The sequence below is a fragment of the Pelophylax lessonae genome (genome assembly GCF_965119305.1).
Source record: "Pelophylax lessonae genome assembly, chromosome: 3".
Lineage (NCBI taxonomy): Eukaryota > Metazoa > Chordata > Amphibia > Anura > Ranidae > Pelophylax > Pelophylax lessonae.
This window is the reverse complement of record NC_138770.1, coordinates 471,626,340-471,648,282: the sequence shown is the minus strand read 5'-3', so window position 1 is coordinate 471,648,282 and position 21,943 is coordinate 471,626,340. Positions and strand designations below refer to the sequence as shown.

The 21,943-nt window shown below is 46.0% G+C and overlaps 1 protein-coding gene across 1 annotated transcript in view; it reads left to right on the top strand.

Moving 5' to 3' along the window:
* The first annotated feature begins 20,989 nt into the window (after nt 1–20,989).
* The window catches only part of IRF2BP2 (interferon regulatory factor 2 binding protein 2), a 61,106-nt gene continuing 60,152 nt past the window's right edge, over nt 20,990–21,943 (top strand). The window contains exon 1 of the mRNA XM_082251595.1: nt 20,990–21,835. Coding sequence (XP_082107721.1) covers nt 21,025–21,835 — 811 coding nt within the window. The 5' untranslated portion in view covers nt 20,990–21,024. The remainder of the gene's footprint in view (nt 21,836–21,943) is intronic.

Sequence of the window (21,943 nt, the reverse complement as noted above, 5' to 3'; positions counted from 1 at the left end):
CAACTTCTATGTACCACTAGGTAGACACGTGAGAGACGACCATAACTACAAAATACCAAAGATCAACTTTATGGCACTGGACAGGATTCACATCCCCCTACGCGGTGGTGATTGGAACAAAACATTGCTACAATTAGAAATGCGATGGATTACATATCTCAAAGCTACCATTCCACCAGGATTAAACGAAGCACAAAGCTTCCGCCCCTTTCTCCCAGGCTTCTCATCCGGAAAAAAAGACTAAATCCCATAAAAATTAACCCCCCCCTCCCCCCCCCTTTTTTTCTCTCCCCTACCACTTCCCCCTCACCTACCAGAAAAACTATCACATACCATTGATACCCTCCCCTCCACCAACTACATACTTTTACCAATCGTTCAGATTGCTCAAATTGTCCAAATTGATCACCACTTACCATCCAATCTTTTTTAAAAATCTTTTAAAACCTTGCTACACAATTGGCATATGCCTGACTTCGATTTTTTCCCCCAAACCCAATCCAGACTCTCCCACAACTGTGTCTCCCATTCCACCACTACATTGCTGCATCCTCTATTTATAATTTATGTCCTAAATTATACTGATATACAATGTTCTTATTATGCTATTGTACTTCAAGGTGATTACTTTCAAGTAAAGTATCACCTCAATATAAGACTGTTCAATCCATTTTCCTTTTTGTTTTTCCAGCATACTCCGGGAACTCCCGGCACGGTAAGACCCGAATCCTCTCTGGATCGGGGCATTCTAAAGCCGATTGGTCGGTCTCAGACCTTCCATCATCCCCATTGGGGATCTCAGCTTTTACTCCGTGTCGGCGGCCGTCTGGGCACGTCCGCACGGTCACAAGGGATGCAGCTTCCGCATCGCGCAGGCGCACCCCCCACCTGACCACGCACGCCGCTCATTGGCGTCACGCAGCGCACTACTGCCCATGCGCGACAGCCTTTAAAAGGCCGGGGAACATCTCCGAGTCCTCAGTCTCTCCCGGACCAAGGGAGGAGAGGACCTGGAGACTACGTGCTGTGATACCTTATCGAACCACGCATCAAGCAAATGTAAGTATAGACTCAGAGAAGATTATCACATATCTTCTGACCAAGTCTAACTACTTACTGCACCCTACTTCCAAACTTGCACATCTCGGAACCCATGATGTATTACTCATTACAAGTACTATTTTATATTTTATTATAGAGGACCCTTATCGATGTGGACTCTCACCTATCCTGACCACATTGCATCTTGGACCCAAAAAAGCGTGGCCCAATAAGTAAAAATACTAATTTTCTTTTATATTTAGTACTCCCAATTTGCAAAAATTTGGCAAACCTTAATATATATCCTCTCATCCAATACAGCACTGTTCCTGCAGCTCCCGGAGACATTCCGGAAAAACAATATTTTAGGAATTGGACAAAAAATATGTATGTAACACCACATTTTTTTATGAACAAATTATGTTGATTACAGCCATATACTGTTACCACTGACATTTTTTTCATCTACCTTAGAATCGGTAAAAATCCTTGATAAAGGCCGCTACAGGCCGAAACATGTCGGAAATACCGATCAAGCCCGTTCTCTGCAATCATTCCTAATCTTGGATATGAGGAACAGTAGAACAGGACCAATTACTAATTGTTTCTTTAAAGTCACTCAATTCACGTTCAACACAACTTACTATTCTTCTTCACTATCACTATGGGACTGTACCCATTAACTCACTTGTGTTATGTATACAACCTTAACATGGAATAAATTCTACTTTTTATTTAAATTGTACTATTATTGTGTACTTGTTTACTCCTGCCCTTAAAATCCCATACTTGACTTGAGGCACCACAGACCGACATACTATAACCCTGGGATGGTGGCAGAAACTACCTTTTCTATCCAGTTCAGATCCAAAAACCTATTCTTTCGGTCACTGGAAGTTTAACCACTTTACTACCGCTTACGGGAATACTACTGCGGCAGAGTGGCTCGTTCCCGTCCAGTCACGTAGTATTAACGTGACTGGACTCCTCCCCTTCTGGGCGGCGCTTGCGCGCCGCCGGAGGCTCGCTCCCGCTGTTTTCATTCACAGCGGGAGTCGGGCCAGGGGAGGAGCAGCGGCGATCGCCGCTGCTCTTACCCGATCGTCGGGGATCGAGTCTGGAGATCCGCCCGCTGTGTGTAAACACAGCGGGCGGATCTCCATAGTGACAGGGAGTGACAGATCGGACTGTTCAGCATAGCTGGACATCCGATCTGTCCATGAATCACATAGTCACCTCCCCCCCTACACGTCAGTAAGCACCAGGCATACATTAACCCCTCCCTCTCCAATAAAATTAACCCCTTCCCTGCCAGTGTCATTTTTACAGTAACAGTGCATATATATAGCACTGATTACTGCAGTAATGTCACTGGTACCCCCAAAAGTGTCAAAAATGTCAGTCAGGGGTCCGGTCTGTCCGCCGCAATGTCGCAGTCCCGCAAAAAAAATCGCAGATCGCCGCCATTACGCGTTAAAAAAAAAACACCAAAAATGACAGAAATCTTTCCCTTTGTTAGTAAACGCAATAACTTTTGCGCAAACCAATCAAAATACGCTTATTGCGATTTTTTTTACCAAACATATGTAGCATAAAACAAATTGGCAAAAAACTTTTAAAAAAATTGGTTTTTACATCTTTTTTGGGGGGAATTTCATATAAAAAAATGTGAAAAATATTGTTATTTTTTCAAAATAAACGCTCTTTTTTTGTTTATAGCGCAAAAAGTAAAAATCGCACAGGTGATCAAATACCACCAAAAGAAAGCTCTGTTTGTGGGAGAAAAAGGACGTAAATTTCGTTTGGGTACGGCGTCGCACGACCGCGCAATTGTCAGTTGAAGTCGCACAGCGCCGAATCGCAAAAAGTGGCCTGGACGGAAGACAGCAAAATCCTCCGGTTGTAAAGTGGTTAAAATGGCCCCTCATGGCAAAGAACTCTCTGAGGATCTGAAAAAAAGAATTGTTGCTCCATAAAGATGGCCTAGGCTATAAGAAGATTGCCAAGACCCTGAAACTTAGCTGCAGCATGGTGGCCAAGACCATACAGTGGTTTAACAGGACAGGTTCCACTCAGAACAGGCCTCACTATGGTCGACCACAGAAGTTAAGTGCATGTTCTCAGCGTCATATCCAGAGGTTGTTTTTGGGAAAAAGATGTATGAGTGCTTCCATCACTGCTGCAGAGGTTGAAGGGGTGGGTGGGTCAGCCTGTCAGTGCTCAGACCATAAGCCGCATCGTATTGCTCTGCATGGCTGTCTTCCCAGAAGGAAGCCTCCTCTAAAGATGATGCACAAGAAAGCCTGCAAACATTTTGCTGAAGACAAGCAGACAAAGGACATGGATTACTGGAACCATGTCCTGTGGTCTGATAGACCAAGATAAACTTATTTGGTTCACATGGTGTCAAGCATGTGTGGCGGCAACCAGGAGAGGAGTACAAAGACAAGTGTGCCTTGCCTAGAGTCAAGCATGGTAGTGGGAGTGTCATGGTCTGGGGCTGCATGAGTTCTGCCGGGACTAGGGAGCTACAGTTCATTGAGGGAACCATGAATGCCAACTATTCTATTAGAATATCTCCCTGATGAAGACACGTGACCCTGTGTCGATACGCGTAGTGGAGGGGCAAGGACAGTGACGGCACCCGGCGGCTAGGCAGAACCAGCTCCCAGGAGTGTAGACTGATGGCTTGCAGGCACGAACGAAACTGCTGTAGGAGGATATTTTATGTTTAGACTGGTGCACTGGAAGCACCAGCAAAATGTGAGTACCCATACTATGGTTTTTAATAAAGATATGCTTTTAAGGGTATAAGCACTATTGAATTATTTCTTCTTATGTGGCATTCCAACGGTGCTGTGGAGGAGTGGAGTGAGAAGACAAGCTGTACGTATTGGGGCTAACTGGATGCTCATCCCCAGCCCGGGGAGAGGCAAAAAAGGTGTTATTAAGACTGAGCTTAGTTGCGAGGTCAAATAATTTGAGGTGAGAACCCAACTATAAGGAGGGGAGCACTCATCATGGTGGCACATGGATGTGCTCATTTAACTGCACGTAAGGAGAAGGAAAAGTGAGCACCCTATCCAACACGGATGTCGGTGGCGGGAAGGATCATCACAATATATTAACACAAAATTTGCATAGTTGTGGACTTTATGTTTTTAAAGAAGCATCTGATTATATCACAAGTATTAATAATTTGCATGTTATTTATAGTATAGCACACACTTGTCACAACTGACGTTTTAGCAGTTGTTATTATTCATTAGTTTTTCATTGTTTTATATGATATTATTTAACGCAGCACTAAGGTTTGTTTTATTATAGCAAAATGACACTGTTATACAAGCTGTGCACTCACGACTACATTGTAGCAAAGTGTAATTTCTTTAGTGTTGTCACATGAAAAGATATAATAAAATATTTACAAAAATGTGAGGGGTGTACTCACTTTTGTAAGATACTATAAGCTATTTGCATGTCTCAATTTCATTACAGATCCAAAATAGATAAATAAATAAAATGGTTTATTCATCATTTTAGGATAGTGGGCAGAGCCATGCAAATCATTATTTTATTCCCCTTTGTCCAAATGTACATCACGAACCAATGTGTTATAGTACATTTAGAGCAGGGGTGGGGAACCTTTTTTCTGCCAAGGGCCATTTGGGTATTTATAAAATCATTCGGGGGCCGTGCAAAATTATCAACTTAAAAATGTGCCTGTTATATTTGGTAAAACATTTAATTAACTCACACCTAATGTGATAGCTGCAACTGCTTCTCTTTGGTGAGGTGTGTGATGTTAGCTGGTATTGATGATGTTGCTACACGCAACTGGTCTTCCAGGTTTGCGTCGGTCAGTCTGGAGCGCAGTCGACTCCTTGTGGTGGTAAGTTTTGAAAAGTATTGCTGGCGGGTACTGCTGGTGGGTATAGCTGGCTGGTTCTGTGCTGTGGGTACTGCTGGCTCAGGCTGGTACTACTGGCTAGTACTGCTGTGGGTACTGCTGGCTGATACTGCTGTGGGTACTGCTGGCTGGTATTGCTGTGGGTACTGCTGACTCAGGCTGGTACTGCTGGCTGGTTCTGCTGTGGGTACTGCTGGCTGGTACTGTTGTGGGTACTGGTGGCTCTGGCTGGTACTGCTGTTGGTTCTGCTGTGGGTACTGCTGGCTCTGGCTAGTACTGCTGTGAGTACTGCTGGCTCTGGCTGGTACTGTTGGTTCTGGCTGGTACTGTTGTGAATACTGCTGGCTCTGGCTGGTACCGCTGTGGGTACTGCTGGTTCTGGCTGGTACTGCTGTGAGTACTGCTGGTTCTGGCTGGTACTGCTGGCTCTGGCTGGTACTGCTGTGGGTAATGCTGGCTCTGGCTTCTACTGCTGTGAGTACTGCTGGTCCTGGCTGGTACTGCAGTGAGTACTGCTGGCTCTGGCTAGTACAGCTGGTTCTGGCTGGTACTGCTGGCTCTGGCTGGTACTACTGTGAGTACTGCTGGCTCTGGCTGGCACTGCTGGCTCTGGCTGTTACTGCTGTGAGTACTGCTGGTTCTGGCTGGTACTGCTGTGTGTGCTGCTGGAGGGAAATGCTGGCTAGCAGCGGCTCCGCACTGGAGGAAGAGGGGATGTTTCCTGTATTGGTCACAGGCTGAGTGCATTTGATATCACTCCGGCTGTGACTCACTCAGACTGTCAGAACGGAGCCGGAACTATACAGGAAGCATCGGCTCCATTCTGACAGATCAGCTGAGAGACACAGACTCAGCTACACGGGGGGCCGGACCAAATCATTTCGAGGGCCGCATATGGCCCCCGGGACATAGGTTCCCCACCCCTGATTTAGAGTCTAATATGCTAGAATCCTGAGGTAAATGGACACAAATCTGTCTGCATCCCCCAGCCTGTAGATCCAAACATACTGTATGTTGACAACAGTCCCCTGTCAAAATCCAGGCAGCAAAAAAACAAACAAAAAACAATCGGCACAGATGTCACAAAACTGACACCCATCTAGTTCTTCTCAAGATTCAGCAGGGAATCTGCTCAAGGATCCCCTACTGAACAAAGCAGAGCGCTCCCATGTGAATGTATCCTAAGGGCACTAATGTCACTGGCATCCCGCCCCTTTTTTAGTGTGTGCTGCGGGGCAATGACTGACACAGCCTGCAGCCAATTTGGCCTAAAAAAAAAAAGAGCACAACTATTAACTTTGGGTAGAAAAAATGGATTTTTGTAAAATCTTACCGTAAAATCCTTTTCTCTTAAGCTCATTGACAGACGTAGTCCTCGTTGATTAATAACAACTCGGGTTATACTGCCCTCTACAGGAGTAGGACTAGACAGGAAAGAAAACGTTCTGGCCACACCCTAGGGGCAGTCCCAGAGGGTTTATCCTCTCACTTCCTGCTACAGCAAATCAGTTATGTCACAAAGCAGTGTTTAGAGAATTTAACCCAACCCAACTCAAAACCAGAGGGGCAGGTACTACGTCTGTCAATGAGCTTAAGAGAAAAGGATTTTACGGTAAGATTTTACAAAAATCCATTTTTCTGTCGCTCATTGACAGACGTAGTCCTCGTTGATTAATAACAACTCGGGACGTCCCAAAGCAGTACCACAAATGAGGGGTGGGATAACAGAAATCAAAATCCAGAAGGCCCAACCGGAGCCAACCAGAAGCATTAAGGACTCATCGAGCAAAAAGATGAGACCTAAGTGAAAAACCCAACAAACCCTTGAGGTAGACCAACAGTCTCCTCAGATTGCGGCCTGCAGAACCTTGCGGCCAAAAGAGGCATCTGACGATGCCATCACATCAACTTTATAAAATGATGTAAAGGTATGAACCGACGATCAAGTCATCGCCTTGAAAACCTGGATCGCTGACGCCTGATGGCGGAAGACCCAGGAAACACTAGGCGCCTGAGTAGAGTGCGCCTTAACAGGGAACGGAGGATTCCGACCCTTAATAGAATAAGCCTGTACCACCGTCTGACTGGTCCATCTAGATATGGTCGCGGCAGACACAGGCAACCCCCTTCTAGGGCTATCCGTGATCACAAAAAGTGAGTCCGTCTTACGAAACAAGTTCGTAGTAGTCAAGTGTACCCTGATTGTCTGAACCCCATCCAAGGAGTGTAATGCAAACTCCCAAGGATGGCTAGTCTTAGGACACGGGGAAGGTAACACAATATTTTTATTCAGATGAAAACTCTGAAAACCACTTTAGGAAGAAAGGATGGATTCGGAAGAAGAACCACCTTATCCCTATGAACCACCAGATATGGGGAACGACAAGATAATGCGGCCAGTTCTGACACCCTGCGTGCAGAAGTAATGGCCACCAAGAAGGCCACCTTCTGGGATAATGTAAGCAAGGGAATCTCCCTAATATCTTCAAAGAGAAGTTTCTGAAGAACCGACCACACTAATTTAAGATCCCAGGCGGTAAGGGTGCACGCACTGGCGGAGCCAGATGTCGCACCCCCTGGATGAAATTCCGCACCAAGGAATGATTAGCCAAAGGTTTCTGAAAGAAGATTGCTAACGCTGAAACCTGACCCTTGATAGTGCTCAAGGACAGTTTCTGCTCAACCCCTTGTTGCAGACAGACCAAGATTCGGGTCACCGAATAGGTATGTGGGGGAAATCCAAGAGATTCACACCACGCAATATACGACTTCCATGTGCTAGAAGTCGCTTTCATTGCTTTAACTAGAGGTAGGAATAACTGAAGATGACACTCCCTTGTCCTTCAGTACCTGGGTCTCAATGGCCAGGCCATTAAGCCAGCGATTGTAAAGCAAGATGGAAGATCGGTCCCTGAGACCGCAAATCCTCCCTGAGAGGAAGTCTCCAAGGAGCGTCCGCGACTAGCCTCACCAAGTCGGCGTACCAGGCTCGACGAGGTCAGTCCGGAATTTCCAGAATAACTGGAATTCCCTCCATCTCTATCCTGTGAAGAAGTTCCCGCAGTAACTTGAGAGGATGGAAGGCATGCCGTAGCGGATACTGCCCCCACGGGGCGATCAGCGTTTCTGCTGCGTCCGCTAGAGGATCGCGGGTGCGAGCTACAAACCTCCGCACCTTCCTGTTGAGCCAAGGTGCCAACAGATCCACATCCGGGGTGCCCCAATGAAGGGACAGCTAGTGAAAAACCTCTGGATGAAGAGGCCATACCCCTTGATCCAGAATCTGATGGCTGAAATAATCTCCCTGCCGATTTCCCACCCCCGGAGTGAACACTGCGGGGAGATCCGGAACAAACCGTTCCGTCCAACGAAAGATGCTAGTCGTTTCGATGGCCACCAGGACACTCTAAGTGCCCCTTTCTTGACATAAGTCACGACCGTGGCATTGTGCGATTGGATCGGAATCGGGCTGCTCTAGAGCTGCTCGGTCCAGTAAATCAGACAAAATCTGATCGCTCTCAGTTCCGATACCCTTATTGGTAACCTGGATACTATCGGAAGGAATGACTTCCCCTGGTTGAGCATCGGAGACTCCCTGGTCCGCTCGCTCAACCGGATCCGATTGTCCAGGGAATCGGAATTCTGATTCCATTAGAAAAGAATCTCCTTCAGGAGAATTCGGGTATGAGACTGGGTATACGGTACTGCCTCTAAGAAGGCCACCATCAGTCCCAGCCAATTGACGGACAGCAACATCCGAATCGTTGACTGAACCTTCTGGAGTTTCTCCGCTAGGAGAAACTCTCTTGCCCAGGATGTATCCAACATTAGGCCCAGATAGTTCAGTCTCCTGGTGGGAACCAGGGATGATCTTTGGGAAAGCGAAGAAAACGCTGATGTCCTGCGATGATGGGGATATAAAGATAGGCATCCTAAATGTCTATGGACGCCAGGAAATCCCCCTGATGCAGGGAGGCCACCACTGTTCGGATGGACTCCATCTTTCTCCAAGTCCAGAAATTGGAAGCACCTTGCCCTCTTTCCTGGGCATTGTGAACAGGTTCGAATAGAACCCCTGAAACCGTTCAATGTTAGAAGGGAAGAATCGCACCGGTGGAAGTGATCGAAAACTCGATCCTGTATCCTGACCGTATGACCTCGCGAACCCCTTAGTCCGGGGTTCTGGCAAGCCATGGATCCGGAAACCGGTGAAGACATCCCCCCACCCCAGAGATGGGTAGGGGCGCATCAGGCTGTATTCTTCAGGCTTGGCTGAGCCGGACTTTTTGTTTAGCCGACCAGCGCCCTTTGAAAACCCTCTGAAGGGGGTTTGGAGGGTTTCGCCTTATCGCCCGCCCTCGCGGAACGAACAAACTCTTTATGAGCAGAAAAGGAAGGTCCTCGTTAATAGGTCCTTTTATCCTAACAGTCTGTGGCAAGACCGTGCTCTTGCCCCTAGTGAGATCCTTTATAATCTCAACCAAACTAAATGGCAACCACTGGCCTAAGGGTTGACCCTATCAGGGAAAAAATGACGCGGGATTCCGCTTCCACTTTTTCGATCCACCGGATCCCTAAAGGACGCAGCGTCCTCCAACGGGATAACGGTGGCTTTATTTGGAAATCGGTGAGTCCACTACAGGTGGTACCGTCTATCCTTTAAAGAGGGATTCCTCAAACGGATAGCGCCTAGCCATGCGTTTGGAAATAGCAGGGGTTCGTTTCAAAACGACCCCATTTGGGTAAAGGAAAATCCTTCGCCCTTTTTGGTAGGCTAACAAGTACCAAAAAGGAATCTCAGTCTCAGCTACCTCTGCCGGTGTAACCTCAAGACTAAAGGTTTCCCGGACGGACACAACTAGTGCATCCACCACTCTAGTGCTATGGCGGAGGCAGAAACGTTCTCCTCACTGCTGAGGAGACATTACCTGAGACAACAGCCCCATAAGAAGGACCTGCAGCTGCATTGACCAGCTCCGAATCCGTATCTGAAGTATCAGATAAAAAATAGGGGTAGGCGGGGGTTGCTTCTTGACCCCCATCCCTGACAGGCCACCTCCACCCGGGATACCAAAGACTCCAAAACCCGAAAATGCATTAAAACAAGTGGGGTACTGGAGGGTCCTGCGGCCACCTTGAGGGGATCAGGTAGGGATACATATGCGGCAGGGTCAATGATTATACAAGACATTTGCCAGCGACAAAAAAAAAAAATGACAAAGTAAAAAACTTTTTTTTTTTTTTTTGTAATCCCCCAGCGCAACAGCGCCCCTCAGTGTTACCTGCCTTTTTGGACCCCACAGAGAGAGAGAGACCCCAAGGCTCATCCCTGATGCACAGAAGTTTTCTATCAGCCTGCTCAGTGCTGTCCTGTTACAGACAGGAAGTCTTTGGCCCTTTTTCCTGGGTAAAGGAGGCGGCTCCGCCCCTTAACACGCCTTCCGGCGCCTCGCCCTGGCTCCACGAGGTGTTTGGTCACCTCAAACATGGCCGCCCCCATGCTAGAGACACGAGGCTACGCCAATATGGCGGCCTCGTGTGATCTGCAAGACAATGGCGGCGGCCTGTTAGGATAGCGGCGGCTAGCAGCGGCCTGCGGGATGCTGTATTCGGCCTAGCGGCCTGCGGGAGTGCATCGGCCCCACAAACTTCACCCTGGATGGTGATAAGCCTGGCCGACGGTACAGGACCCTGGCGGGCCGTATGCGGTCCGTGGGTCGTCGGGAGATGCCACAAAACAGTGCTGTGCAGCCCGTGGAAGCTGGAGGAATGGCGATCTGGACTGCAGTACTCAGGCATAGGCATCAGCCTGTGTACCTCTGACAGGTAGGATACCTTTTACTTCAATAGTAACGCCCCTTTTAGTGCTGCCACTGACTTCAGTCATCCTTACAGACTTACAATGACTTTAGATCGTCAGCTCCCAAACCAAGCCTCCTGGTTATTTTTCACAAAAATCACACTCAAATTGGGGGATCTGTGACTTATTATAGGATAGAGGGGAGATCCATCCTACCATCCCAGAGAGGGGCCCGCATCCACCACAAACCCGACAGGGGGAGAGGGGGAACATACTACTCACCATACCGGAACCAGGCGGGCGCCAACTCCTGACAAAACCCCTCTCCACCGGGGTGGGGGGGCTGTCGACCAATATGGATGCCGTGACTCTGTTGGTCATTGGCGTCCAGGCGAGACGTTTAACTCGCAGGGTCAGTCCCTGTCCAGTGGGACTATGTCGCGGCCGACCCAGCGCGGAGCTATGGCCTGCACGCGCTCGTAGGCTGAACTGGGGTGACCACTGGATCTCAACATCCAGCCCGTCGCCCAGTTCCAGCTTACTTGCTTGAAGATCTCACAGGAAACTGGAGAAAAGAGCTGTCTAAAAAATCTTTCTAAGAAAAAAAATCCTGCCAGGACCGAAGATCCCAGCAAGGCATCTAGGTCCTTACTCCTAACTAGACAGAAAAAAACTGATTTGCTGTAGCAGGAAGTGAGAGGATATACCCTCTGGGACTGCCCCTAGGGTGTGGCCAGAACGTTTTCTTTCCTGTCTAGTCCTACTCCTGTAGAGGGCAGTATAACCCGAGTTGTTATTAATCAACGAGAGAAATATAGTGACTATAAAGTCTCATTTTGTTTAAAATTTAGAAATAGCAGACATATACTTATCTGCTCCGTGAAGTGGGTTTGCACAGAGCAGCCCAGATCCTTCTCTTCTCGGGTCCCTCTTTGGCTCTCCTGGCTCCTTCCTCTTGTCGAGTGCCCCCACAGCAAGCAGCTTGCTTTGGGGGCACCCGAGCCAAGCCACTGCTATGTGTGTCCATTCAGACACAGAGCCGAGGTTCTCTCTCCTCATGGCTGACTTTAATTGACAGCAGTGGGAGCCAATGACACCGCTGCTATGTCTCAGCCAATCAGAAGAGAGAATCCCAGAAGGCCAAATCTCTCCTACAACATCATTGGATAGAGATGGGCTCAGGTAGTATTGGGGAGTTGCTGCGCAAAGAAGGTTTTTTCTTAATACATAATATGCATTAAGATAAAAAACCTTCTGCCTTTACAATCACTTTAAATAATTTGTATTCCATAAGCCCTACTCCATAAAAGTTGTGGTTTCCATACATTGCATTGATGATGGCCAACTAGCCTAAACTGCTGTATGCCTTTTGGAAGTAATGGCTCTATAATATTAGGCTGTATCTGTGCTATAAAACATTGTTTCTGGATGTATATTTGGCTCTGAAGGCATAAAGGGACAGTGTGCGTCTGCGGCCATGAACGGATGTCAGATTGGGAGCAGCATCGGTGCCTATGCAGCTGCTGTGTTCCCATTGACATCAATGGAACTGCTGCACAGGGATGCATGTAACTAACAGTGTTAGTTACAACTGTTAGCAAACTAACAAAAAACTAACAGTGTAGCACACGGGGGTAAACAATGCTGTTTTTTTAACTGATCTGAAATGAGATGCACGTGTCTATGGGACATTGCACACAGTAATATAGTGTTGAGTAGGGATGATAGAACTTTTCAAAAGTTCGGTTCGACCAGAACACCCGAACTTCCCAAAAGTTCGGCCCGGATTTCAGAACCCCATTGAAATCAATGGGACCCGAACTTCGGTAATCAAAAAACATCATTTTGAAGCCCTAAAACCCAATAAATGCCCCTAAAAAGTGCCTAGGGTTCTGGGTCATGCCCCAGGGACTATTAATCGCACAAAAAAAAGTTCTTAAAAATTGTCATTTTTGATATAGAGCCAATTATTGAAAAAATTAGTGAAAAAAAGAGATTTCTTTGGATTTAGTGTCTGGGGGGTCTAAAAAGTGTACCTGTGAAGTTTCAGCTCTGTAGCATGTCCAGAACCAGAAAAAAAAAAGATAGTTTGTATTAGAACACTTATAGAACAGGGATATGGCTCCGCTATTTTCACACCTTGCCGGTTTTGTAGCAAGCGTTTTTTTGGGCATTTTTTGGGGGTCTTTGGAGGCAGGCATGACATCTGAACTTCTGTATAGGGGTATATATACACACACACATGTATGTATATATACACCTACACACATATAGGTGTGAAAATAGCAGAACACTATGCTTGCGCTAATGAAATAATTAACACCAATATGTCTCCGCTCCTATCACACCTATATATGTGTATGTGTATATATACATATAAGTGTGCGTGTATATATACCCCTACACAGAAGTTCAGATGTTTTGCCTGCCTCCAAAGACCCCCAAAAAATGCCCAAAAAAACGCCTGCGCCAAAAAAAAAACGCCCAGGTGTGTTATTGCAGGGTTTTTTTTTGGGCATTTTTTTGGGGTCTTTGGAGGCAGGCAAAACATCTGAACTTCTGTATAGGGGTATATATACACACACACTTATATGTATTTTACTCATACACATATATAGGTGTGATAGGAGCAGAGACATATTGGTGTTAATTATTTCATTAGCGCAAGCATAGTGTTCTGCTATTTTCACACCTATATGTGTGTAGGTGTATACATGCATACATGTGTGTGTATATATACCCCTATACAGAAGTTCAGATGTCATGCCTGCCTCCAAAGACCCCCAAAAAATGCCCAAAAAAAGCCTGCAATAACACACCTGGGCGTTTTTTTTGGGCGTCTTTGGAGGCAGGCATGAGATCTGAACTTCTGTATAGGGGTATATATACACACACATGTATGTATATATACACCTACACACATATAGGTGTGAAAATAGCAGAACACTATGCTTGCGCTAATGAAATAATTAACACCAATATGTCTCCGCTCCTATCACACCTATATGTGTGTATGTGTATATATACATATAAGTGTGTGTGTATATATATCCCTACACAGAAGTTCAGATGTTTTGCAAAACATCTGAAATTCTGTATAGGGGTATATATACACACACACTTATATGTATTTTACACATACACATATATAGGTGTGATAGGAGCGGAGACATATGCCTGTTAATTATTTCATTAGCGCAAGCATAGTGTTCTGCTACTTTCATACCTATGTATGTGTAGGTGTATATATACATACATGTGTGTGTATATATACCCCTATACAGAAGTTCAGATGTCATGCCTGACTCCAAACATGTCCTCAAAAAAGCCCTATAAACGCCTGCAACAAAAAGCTGGGTGACAGGGGAGAAGCCACCATTCTGTTCTGGAAGTGTTCTAAGAGAACCAAACTTTTCTCTATAGCGGTCACCCTGAAATGGAAGGGTTTGGTCACCCTGCCATAGTAGTCAGAGTCAGTTAATCCTACACTACACTACGGTCCCCTTACACTTAACACTTTCCCTACAGAAACTAGATTATTAAATCTAACTATAGTGGAAAATAGTACCCTAACTACACTAGATATCCCTCTCCTCACACTAATAATTGCTAAATGACACTTTGAAGCAGAAGTAACAGAACTGCTTCCACTCTCTTCCACAGCCCTGTATTAAAATGCTAGAGATTTGGCGGGGCTATCTTATATACTGGGGGCGTATTCACTAATGATTGGCCTCTGGACCCCCTAGTCACTCCAATCACATTCCTAGCATTCTCCTGTCCCCTCAATTGGTTTTTACTGATGGTTCTGGTCCAATCACTGGCTTTTAAAGCCCATTTCCTGTCCCATTGCATTTTGGTCGGTTCTGGTTGCCCGAATTCCGAACTTTTTCAGCAAAAAGTTCGGAATTCGGCCGAACCTCGAACAGCCAATGTTCGGGTCGAACCGATGGTCGACCCGAACCATTCGATCATCCCTAGTGTTTAGTACACTCCAAAACTGCAATCATGGGTATGGTTTTGATGCATTTTTCATCATTTTTAATAAGGGGGTTATAGCGCAAAAAATAAAAATCGCACAGGTGATCAAATACCACCAAAAGAAAGCTCTATTTGTGGGGAAAAGGGACATTAATTTTTTTGTTGATACAGCATCACACGACCGCGCAATTGTCCATTAAAGTAACGCAGTGCCGAATCGCAAAATAGGGCCTGGTCAGGAAGGGGGCAAATCCTTCCGGTCTTAAAGTGGTTAAAGCTTGTCTATGCTGTCAGAAAAAAGGGGCAGAGATCTGAAGTTGCACTCTGCAGAGTTCAGTGAAGAGAGGTCTGAGAGTTGCTTGAAGGGAAGGGACACCCCCCCCCCCTTCTCTATGCAGGAACAGAGCTGAGGCTGTCAAACATCTAGAACTTCCTCCCCTGTCACCTTTTCCCCCCCTGGTGTCAGGAAAAGTTGTCAGAAATTATTTATCCAGATAGCAGAGGAATGAAGCAGCAGACGGAAATGACACTTAGTGCCCTTAATTGAGAAAAGTACATACTATAGAGGGATATGTTTAGTTCATATTTCATGTCTGCTGTTTACAACTAGTTTAACCACTTGCTGACCAGCCGCCACACATACACTGCAGCAGGTCGGCTCTATTACTGGAAACGAAGCACCTGTACATTGTTTTGTGTAATAGCCAGAGGAGGCAGGGGTACACACGCGCTGATTGGCCAGAAGGGGAGCCAATCAGCCGGTCTGGCGGATGCGATGTCTGCTGGCCACCTGCGATCGCTCCCCATAGAGACAGAATGGCTGTCTGACTATGTAAACAAGGCAGACCGCCGTTTTGTCACATGAACACTGGGATCCTGTGTTCCTGCTATTTAGGTCTCTGTGTTCATCTAGTGAGTCCATCCCGCACAAATAGAAATCACCCCCCCTAGGGACACACTTAACCCTTTGATCGCCCTTGGTGTTAACCCCTTCCCTGCCAGTGTCATTAGTACAGTAACAGTGCATATTTTTAGCACCGATTACTGTAGTAACGTCACTGGTCCCCCCAAAAGTGTCAGTTAGGTGTACGATCTGTTCGTCGCAATGTCTCAGTCCCTCTAAAAAAATCGCTGATCACCATTACAAGTAAAAACATTAATAAATAAATAAAAATGCCATAAATCTATCCCATAGTTTGTAGACACGATAACTTTTGTGCAATCCAATCAATATACATTTATTGGGAATTTTTTTACAAAAAATATTTGGCAGAATACAAATTGGCCTAAAATGATGAAAAAAATTGATTTTGTAATTTTTTTATTGTTTTACAGCAGAAAGTAAAAAATATATATATTTGTTTTTTCAGAATTGTCGCTTTTTTTGTTTATAGTGCAATAAAAAAAAAAAAAACGAAGAGGTGATCAAATATCAGCAAAAGAAAGCTCTATTTGTGGAAAAAAAAAGGCCATCAATTTTATTTGGGTACAGCATTGCACGACCGCGCAATTGTCCGGTAAAGTAACGCAGTGTCGTATCGCAAAAAAAATGACCTGATCATTAACCACTTTCAGACCGCATGCCACAGTTTTTACATTGGTATTTTGACAGTAAATACCGGTGTTATGGCAGCAGGTAGTTGCCATAACACCTATATTTTCTTACACGGCCCTCTTTCCTCCCGCTGCTTCCCTGTCTTTTTCTTCACTTATCGGAGCCGTCGGTTTTTTGTTTTTTTTTTGCATTTAAGGGTAGATGTGAGAGCTGAGGTCTTTTTGACCCCAGATCTCACATTAAAGAGGACCTGTCTGTCCTGCTTGTTTCTTTTACAAGGGATGTTTAAATTCCTTGTAATAAGAATAAAAGTGAGAATTGTTTTTTTTAAAGGCACAGTGTAAAAATAAAAGGTCAATTAACCACTTAAGCCCCAGGCCTATTTCGGACACTTTTTGCTTACAAGTTAAAATCAGTATTTTTTCCTAGAAAGCTACCTAGAACCCCCAAACATTATATATATTTTTTTAGCAAAGACTCTGGAGAATAAAATGTCGGTCATTGCAATATTTTTTGTCACGCGGTATTTGCGCAGCGGTCTTTAAAACGCCATTTTTTTGGGAAAAATTACGAAAAATCACATTTCCCTGCATTTAAAAAATACTGAACAGTAAAGTTAGCCCATTTTTTGTATATTGTGAAAGATGATGTTACGCCGAGTAAATAGATACCCAACATGTTACGGTTTAAAATTGCACACACCCGTGGAATGGCAACAAACTACGGTCAATAGAAATCTCAATAGGCGACGCTTTAAATTTTTTTAACGGTTACCAGTTTAGAGTTAGAGTGTAGCTCTTTTTTTTTTTTTAAATTATTGCTCACGCTCTGGCGATCACGGTGATACCTCACATGTGTGGTTTGAACAGCGATTTCATTCGCGTCTCGACTTCCCGTATATGTTTTCTTTCGTGCGCGAGCGAAAGGTGAAGGGGCAGCTAAAATTTTTTTTTTTCCTTTTTATTTTATTTTTTAACTTTATTACAGGTTTTTAAGAAAAAAAAAAATCTGATCACTTTTATTGCTGTCACAAGCAATGTAAACATCCCTTGTGACACCAATATGCAGTGACAGGTACTCTTTATGGAGGGATCGAGGGTCAAAAAGACCCCAAACCCCTCCACTACACGTCATTTTTGCATACAGTAGTTTTTTAAATTTTGCGCCTTTTGCAGCAGAGTAACCCAGAAGTGACATCATGGACGCCGCCTCCGGGTTACGTCATCGGAGACCCGATTGAAGCTGCTTCCAGCTTAGATCAGGACTCCATCCAGCCGGCGGACGCGTCGGCTGGATGCTCGGGTCTCCCTGGGGGATGGGAGGCCCGGGCAAAGTCACGGAAGGCGGCGGGAGGGGGGGGACGGGGACGTCCCCTCCCGCTCACCCGGGTAACGATCGAGCGGCTCCCGAGCCGCATCGGTCATTACCGACGGAAAGCCGACCGTTCAGACCACACATGTGCGGTATTGCCACGATCATTAGAGTGAGAGCAATAATTTTAGCACTAGACCTCCTCTGTAACTCTAAACTAGTATCCTGTAGAAATTTTTAAAGAGCCGCCTATGGAGATTTTTAAGTACCAATGTTTGTCGCAATTCAATGAGCGTGTGCAATTTTGAAGTTGGATGTCTATTTACTCAGTGTAACATTCTCTTTCACATTATAGAAAATTATTGGGCTAACTTTACTGTTTTTTTTTTTTATTCAAAAAAGTGTATTTTTAACAAAACAATTGCGTTTGTAAGACCACTGTGCAAATACAGTGTGACAAAGTATTGCAATGATCTCCATTTTATTCTCTACGGTCTCTGTTAAAAAAAAAAGTATATATATATATATATATATATATATATATATATATATACACACACACACACACAGGGAGTGCAGAATTATTAGGCAAATGAGTATTTTGACCACATCATCCTCTTTATGCATGTTGTCTTACTCCAAGCTGTATAGGCTCGAAAGCCTACTACCAATTAAGCATATTAGGTGATGTACATCTCTGTAATGAGAAGGGGTGTGGTCTAATGACATCAACACCCTATATCAGGTGTGCATAATTATTAGGCAACTTCCTTTCCTTGGGCAAAATGGGTCAAAAGAAGGACTTGACAGGCTCAGAAAAGTCAAAAATAGTGAGATATCTTGCAGAGGGATGCAGCACTCTTAAAATTGCAAAGCTTCTGAAGCGTGATCAGAACACAAGGTGTGCAATACTCAGACATGGCCAAGGTAAGAAAGGCTGAAAGACGACCACCACTGAACAAGACACACAAGCTAAATCGTCAAGACTGGGCCAAGAAATATCTCAAGACTGATTTTTCAAAGGTTTTATGGACTGATGAAATGAGAGTGAGTCTTGATGGGCCAGATGGATGGGCCCGTGGCTGGATTGGTAAAGGGCAGAGAGCTCCAGTCCGACTCAGACGCCAGCAAGGTGGAGGTGGAGTACTGGTTTGGGCTGGTATCAGCAAAGATGAGCTTGTGGGGCCTTTTCGGGTTGAGGATGGAGTCAAGCTCAACTCCCAGTCCTACTGCCAGTTTCTGGAAGACACCTTCTTCAAGCAGTGGTACAGGAAGAAGTCTGCATCCTTCAAGAAAAACATGATTTTCATGCAGGACAATGCTCCATCACACGTGTCCAAGTACTCCACAGCGTGGCTGGCAAGAACGGGTATAAAAGAAGAAAAGCTAATGACATGGCCTCCTTGTTTACCTGATCTGAACCCCATTGAGAACCTGTGGTTCATCATCAAATGTGAGATTTACAAGGAGGGAAAATAGTACACCTTTCTGAACAGTGTCTGGGAGGCTGTGGTTGCTGCTGCACGCAATGTTGATGGTGAACAGATCAAAACACTGACAGAATCCATGGATGGCAGGCTTTTGAGTGTCCTTGCAAAGAAAGGTGGCTATATTGGTCACTGATTTGTTTTTGTTTTGTTTTTGAATGTCAGAAATGTATATTTGTGAATGTTGAGATGTTATATTGGTTTCACTGGTAAAAATAAATAATTGAAATGGGTACACTGTACTGTATATTTGATTTTTGTTAAGTTGCCTAATAATTATGCACAGTAATAGTCACCTGCACACACAGATATCCCCCTAAAATAGCTAAAACTACTTCCAAAAATAGTCAGCTTTGATATTGAGTTTTTTGGGTTCATTGAGAACATGGTTGTTGTTCAATAATAAAATTAATCCTCAAAAATACTCATTTGCCTAATAATTCTGCACTCCCTGTGTATATATATATATATATATAATGTTTGGGGGTTCCAAGTGATTTCTAGCAAAAAAAAAAAAAAAAAGATTTTAACAAGTGTCAGGAATAGGCCTGGTCCTTAAAGTGGTTGTAAACCCACCTTTAGAACTTTTTTTTACCTCTAGGTACAGTAGGCCTTTAATAAGGCTTACATATAGGTACTGTAAATATCTCCTAAACTTGCACCGTTTAGGAGATATTTACATTGTATGCAGCCCATGACGTCACCGGCGCATGTGCTCTGAAGAAACGGCCGCCCGCGCCATTTCTTCGGAGCCCTGTGCCGTGACCGGCGGCTCCTGCTCACATGCGTGGGAGTGACATAATTTGGCTCAGGCCAGTAATACAGCCGCAGACCCGGAAGGAAGACAGGTGAAGGTGGATGCGGCCGCCAGCTGGGACAACGCAGGCTTCGTTGCAGGTAAGTGCCACATAATGTGCTAGTATGCGATGTATACTAGCACATTATGCATTTACTTTGCAGGGGAAAAAACAGGAAGCGTTTGCTTCCTCTTTAAGTGGGGGGGGGGGGGTAAAACCGTCAAGTCAGTGACATTTACATCATCATCATCGCCTGGGAAAAGTGAATAATCTGGATTACAATGCCTGAGACAGCAATAAGGTTATCCATCACCGTCCCCTATCCCCTGAGGACTCATTCATGGCTCCATCTCCAAAGCAGGAGTTTCTCTTTAATCGTGTGAAGGCCTCTGTTTGCATCACACGCACATAATCTTTCCCTCCCCCCTCCTCTCCCTTACAGCAAGGCATAGTAACCGTCTGAGTCAGTGGTTCTTCTGCAGCAGCAGCTCTTGTTTGTTGTCTTGGCAGCAGTTCAAAGAATTGAGGAGGAGGAGGGGAACGAGCGAGGAAACGTGGGCGTGTGCGCTCAATGACAGTTACTGCGCCTGCGCAGAAGGGAGGCGGTGGTGGCTGGACGGGGACTGTCGAAGAATCAAGTAAATAGAGAACTGGAATCACAACGGTTGGCTCGGCCGTGACGTCATCGCTTTGCCAGCAAGGCTTGTCAGGGAGGCGGGAAAAGAAAAAGTGAGCCCGTTTTACCGCGATGCAAGACTTTGGCTTACGGCCGGACGGTTTGTTGCTCGGCGTAGGATGGGGTTAAACTTGGAGTTGTTGTGAGCTTTTGGCAGCCGTCTAGTGAGGGGGGCTCCTCTGGTGACTGAAGCCGCAGCCAATAGAAAAGGCGCATCCCTTCCCCCTTTTTTTTTATCACTCCTCCCCTTCTCCCTCCCTCCTGAGAGCGGTGCAGCTGAGGAAAGCGAGAGAAGCCGTGGATAGAGAATAATTGTCCCGGGTTCCAGGGCGTAGTGTACATGACTGAAGCCGGACCGAAGAGCAGCCTAGGCGGAGGGCGCTGCCGCCTATTTCCCCAGGGCTGAGTGTGTTCTCCTCCCCTCCCCCCTCGTTCTCGGCATAGTGCGGCTTGCTCTTTATTGCTATGTCATCCGCCACCATAGCCGCCTCCCGGAGACAGTCGTGTTACCTGTGTGACCTGCCCCGCATGCCATGGGCGATGATTTGGGACTTTACAGAGCCCGTATGTCGGGGCTGTGTGAATTACGAAGGAGCGGATCGTATTGAGTTCGTCATAGAGACGGCCCGGCACCTGAAGCGGGCTCATGGCTTCCAGGAGGGGAGGTCTCCTGGGCCTCAGAGCTCCTCATCCTCCTCAGTGAAGCCTCAGCTTAGTGTGAAGGAGATGGCGCAGATTGGACACCCTGTGGGGGGGCCGGAAGGGGTTTCTAGGGCCTCTCAGCAATGCTTGGACCGCTATCCTCTGGTAGGAGAAAGGCCGCCGCCCCGCCTGGCCTCGGATTATAGCGTCGGCCGGCCGGTTAATGGCATTCTTCTTCCTAATGGTTTCCCTAAACCTGAGGAACCGCCGGAGCTGAATCGTCAGAGCCCCAATCCTCGCAGGACTAACGCTGTGCCCGCTTCTCTGGGTGCCCTCATGAACGGGGCACGGCCTCCTCCTATGGGCATTGCCTCTACATCCGGGGATAAGAGGCCCGGATCGGTGTCCAGCACTGAGCATGATTCTAAGGAGAAGCACCGGGCGGATAGTTACTCTGACCTAGGAGACAACCATAAAGGGAGGCCGGAGGAATGGATCAGTAAGCCGAAGACGGTGCGGGACACCTTGATGGCCATGCAGCACAACCACTCGCCCTTCGACACCAAATTCAAGAAGGACCCAGCAACAGGGAGGGCATTGGGCTTCGAGGCTGGCAACCCCTCATCCAAATCCGGTACGGACTGCTGTTTTTCCACCATTCCTGGCTGGGTACACAGGGGGGGGGGGGGGATTTCAGGGTGCAACCCTTCTTCTAGAAGCAGAGGCTTGAAGTGGGTGGGAT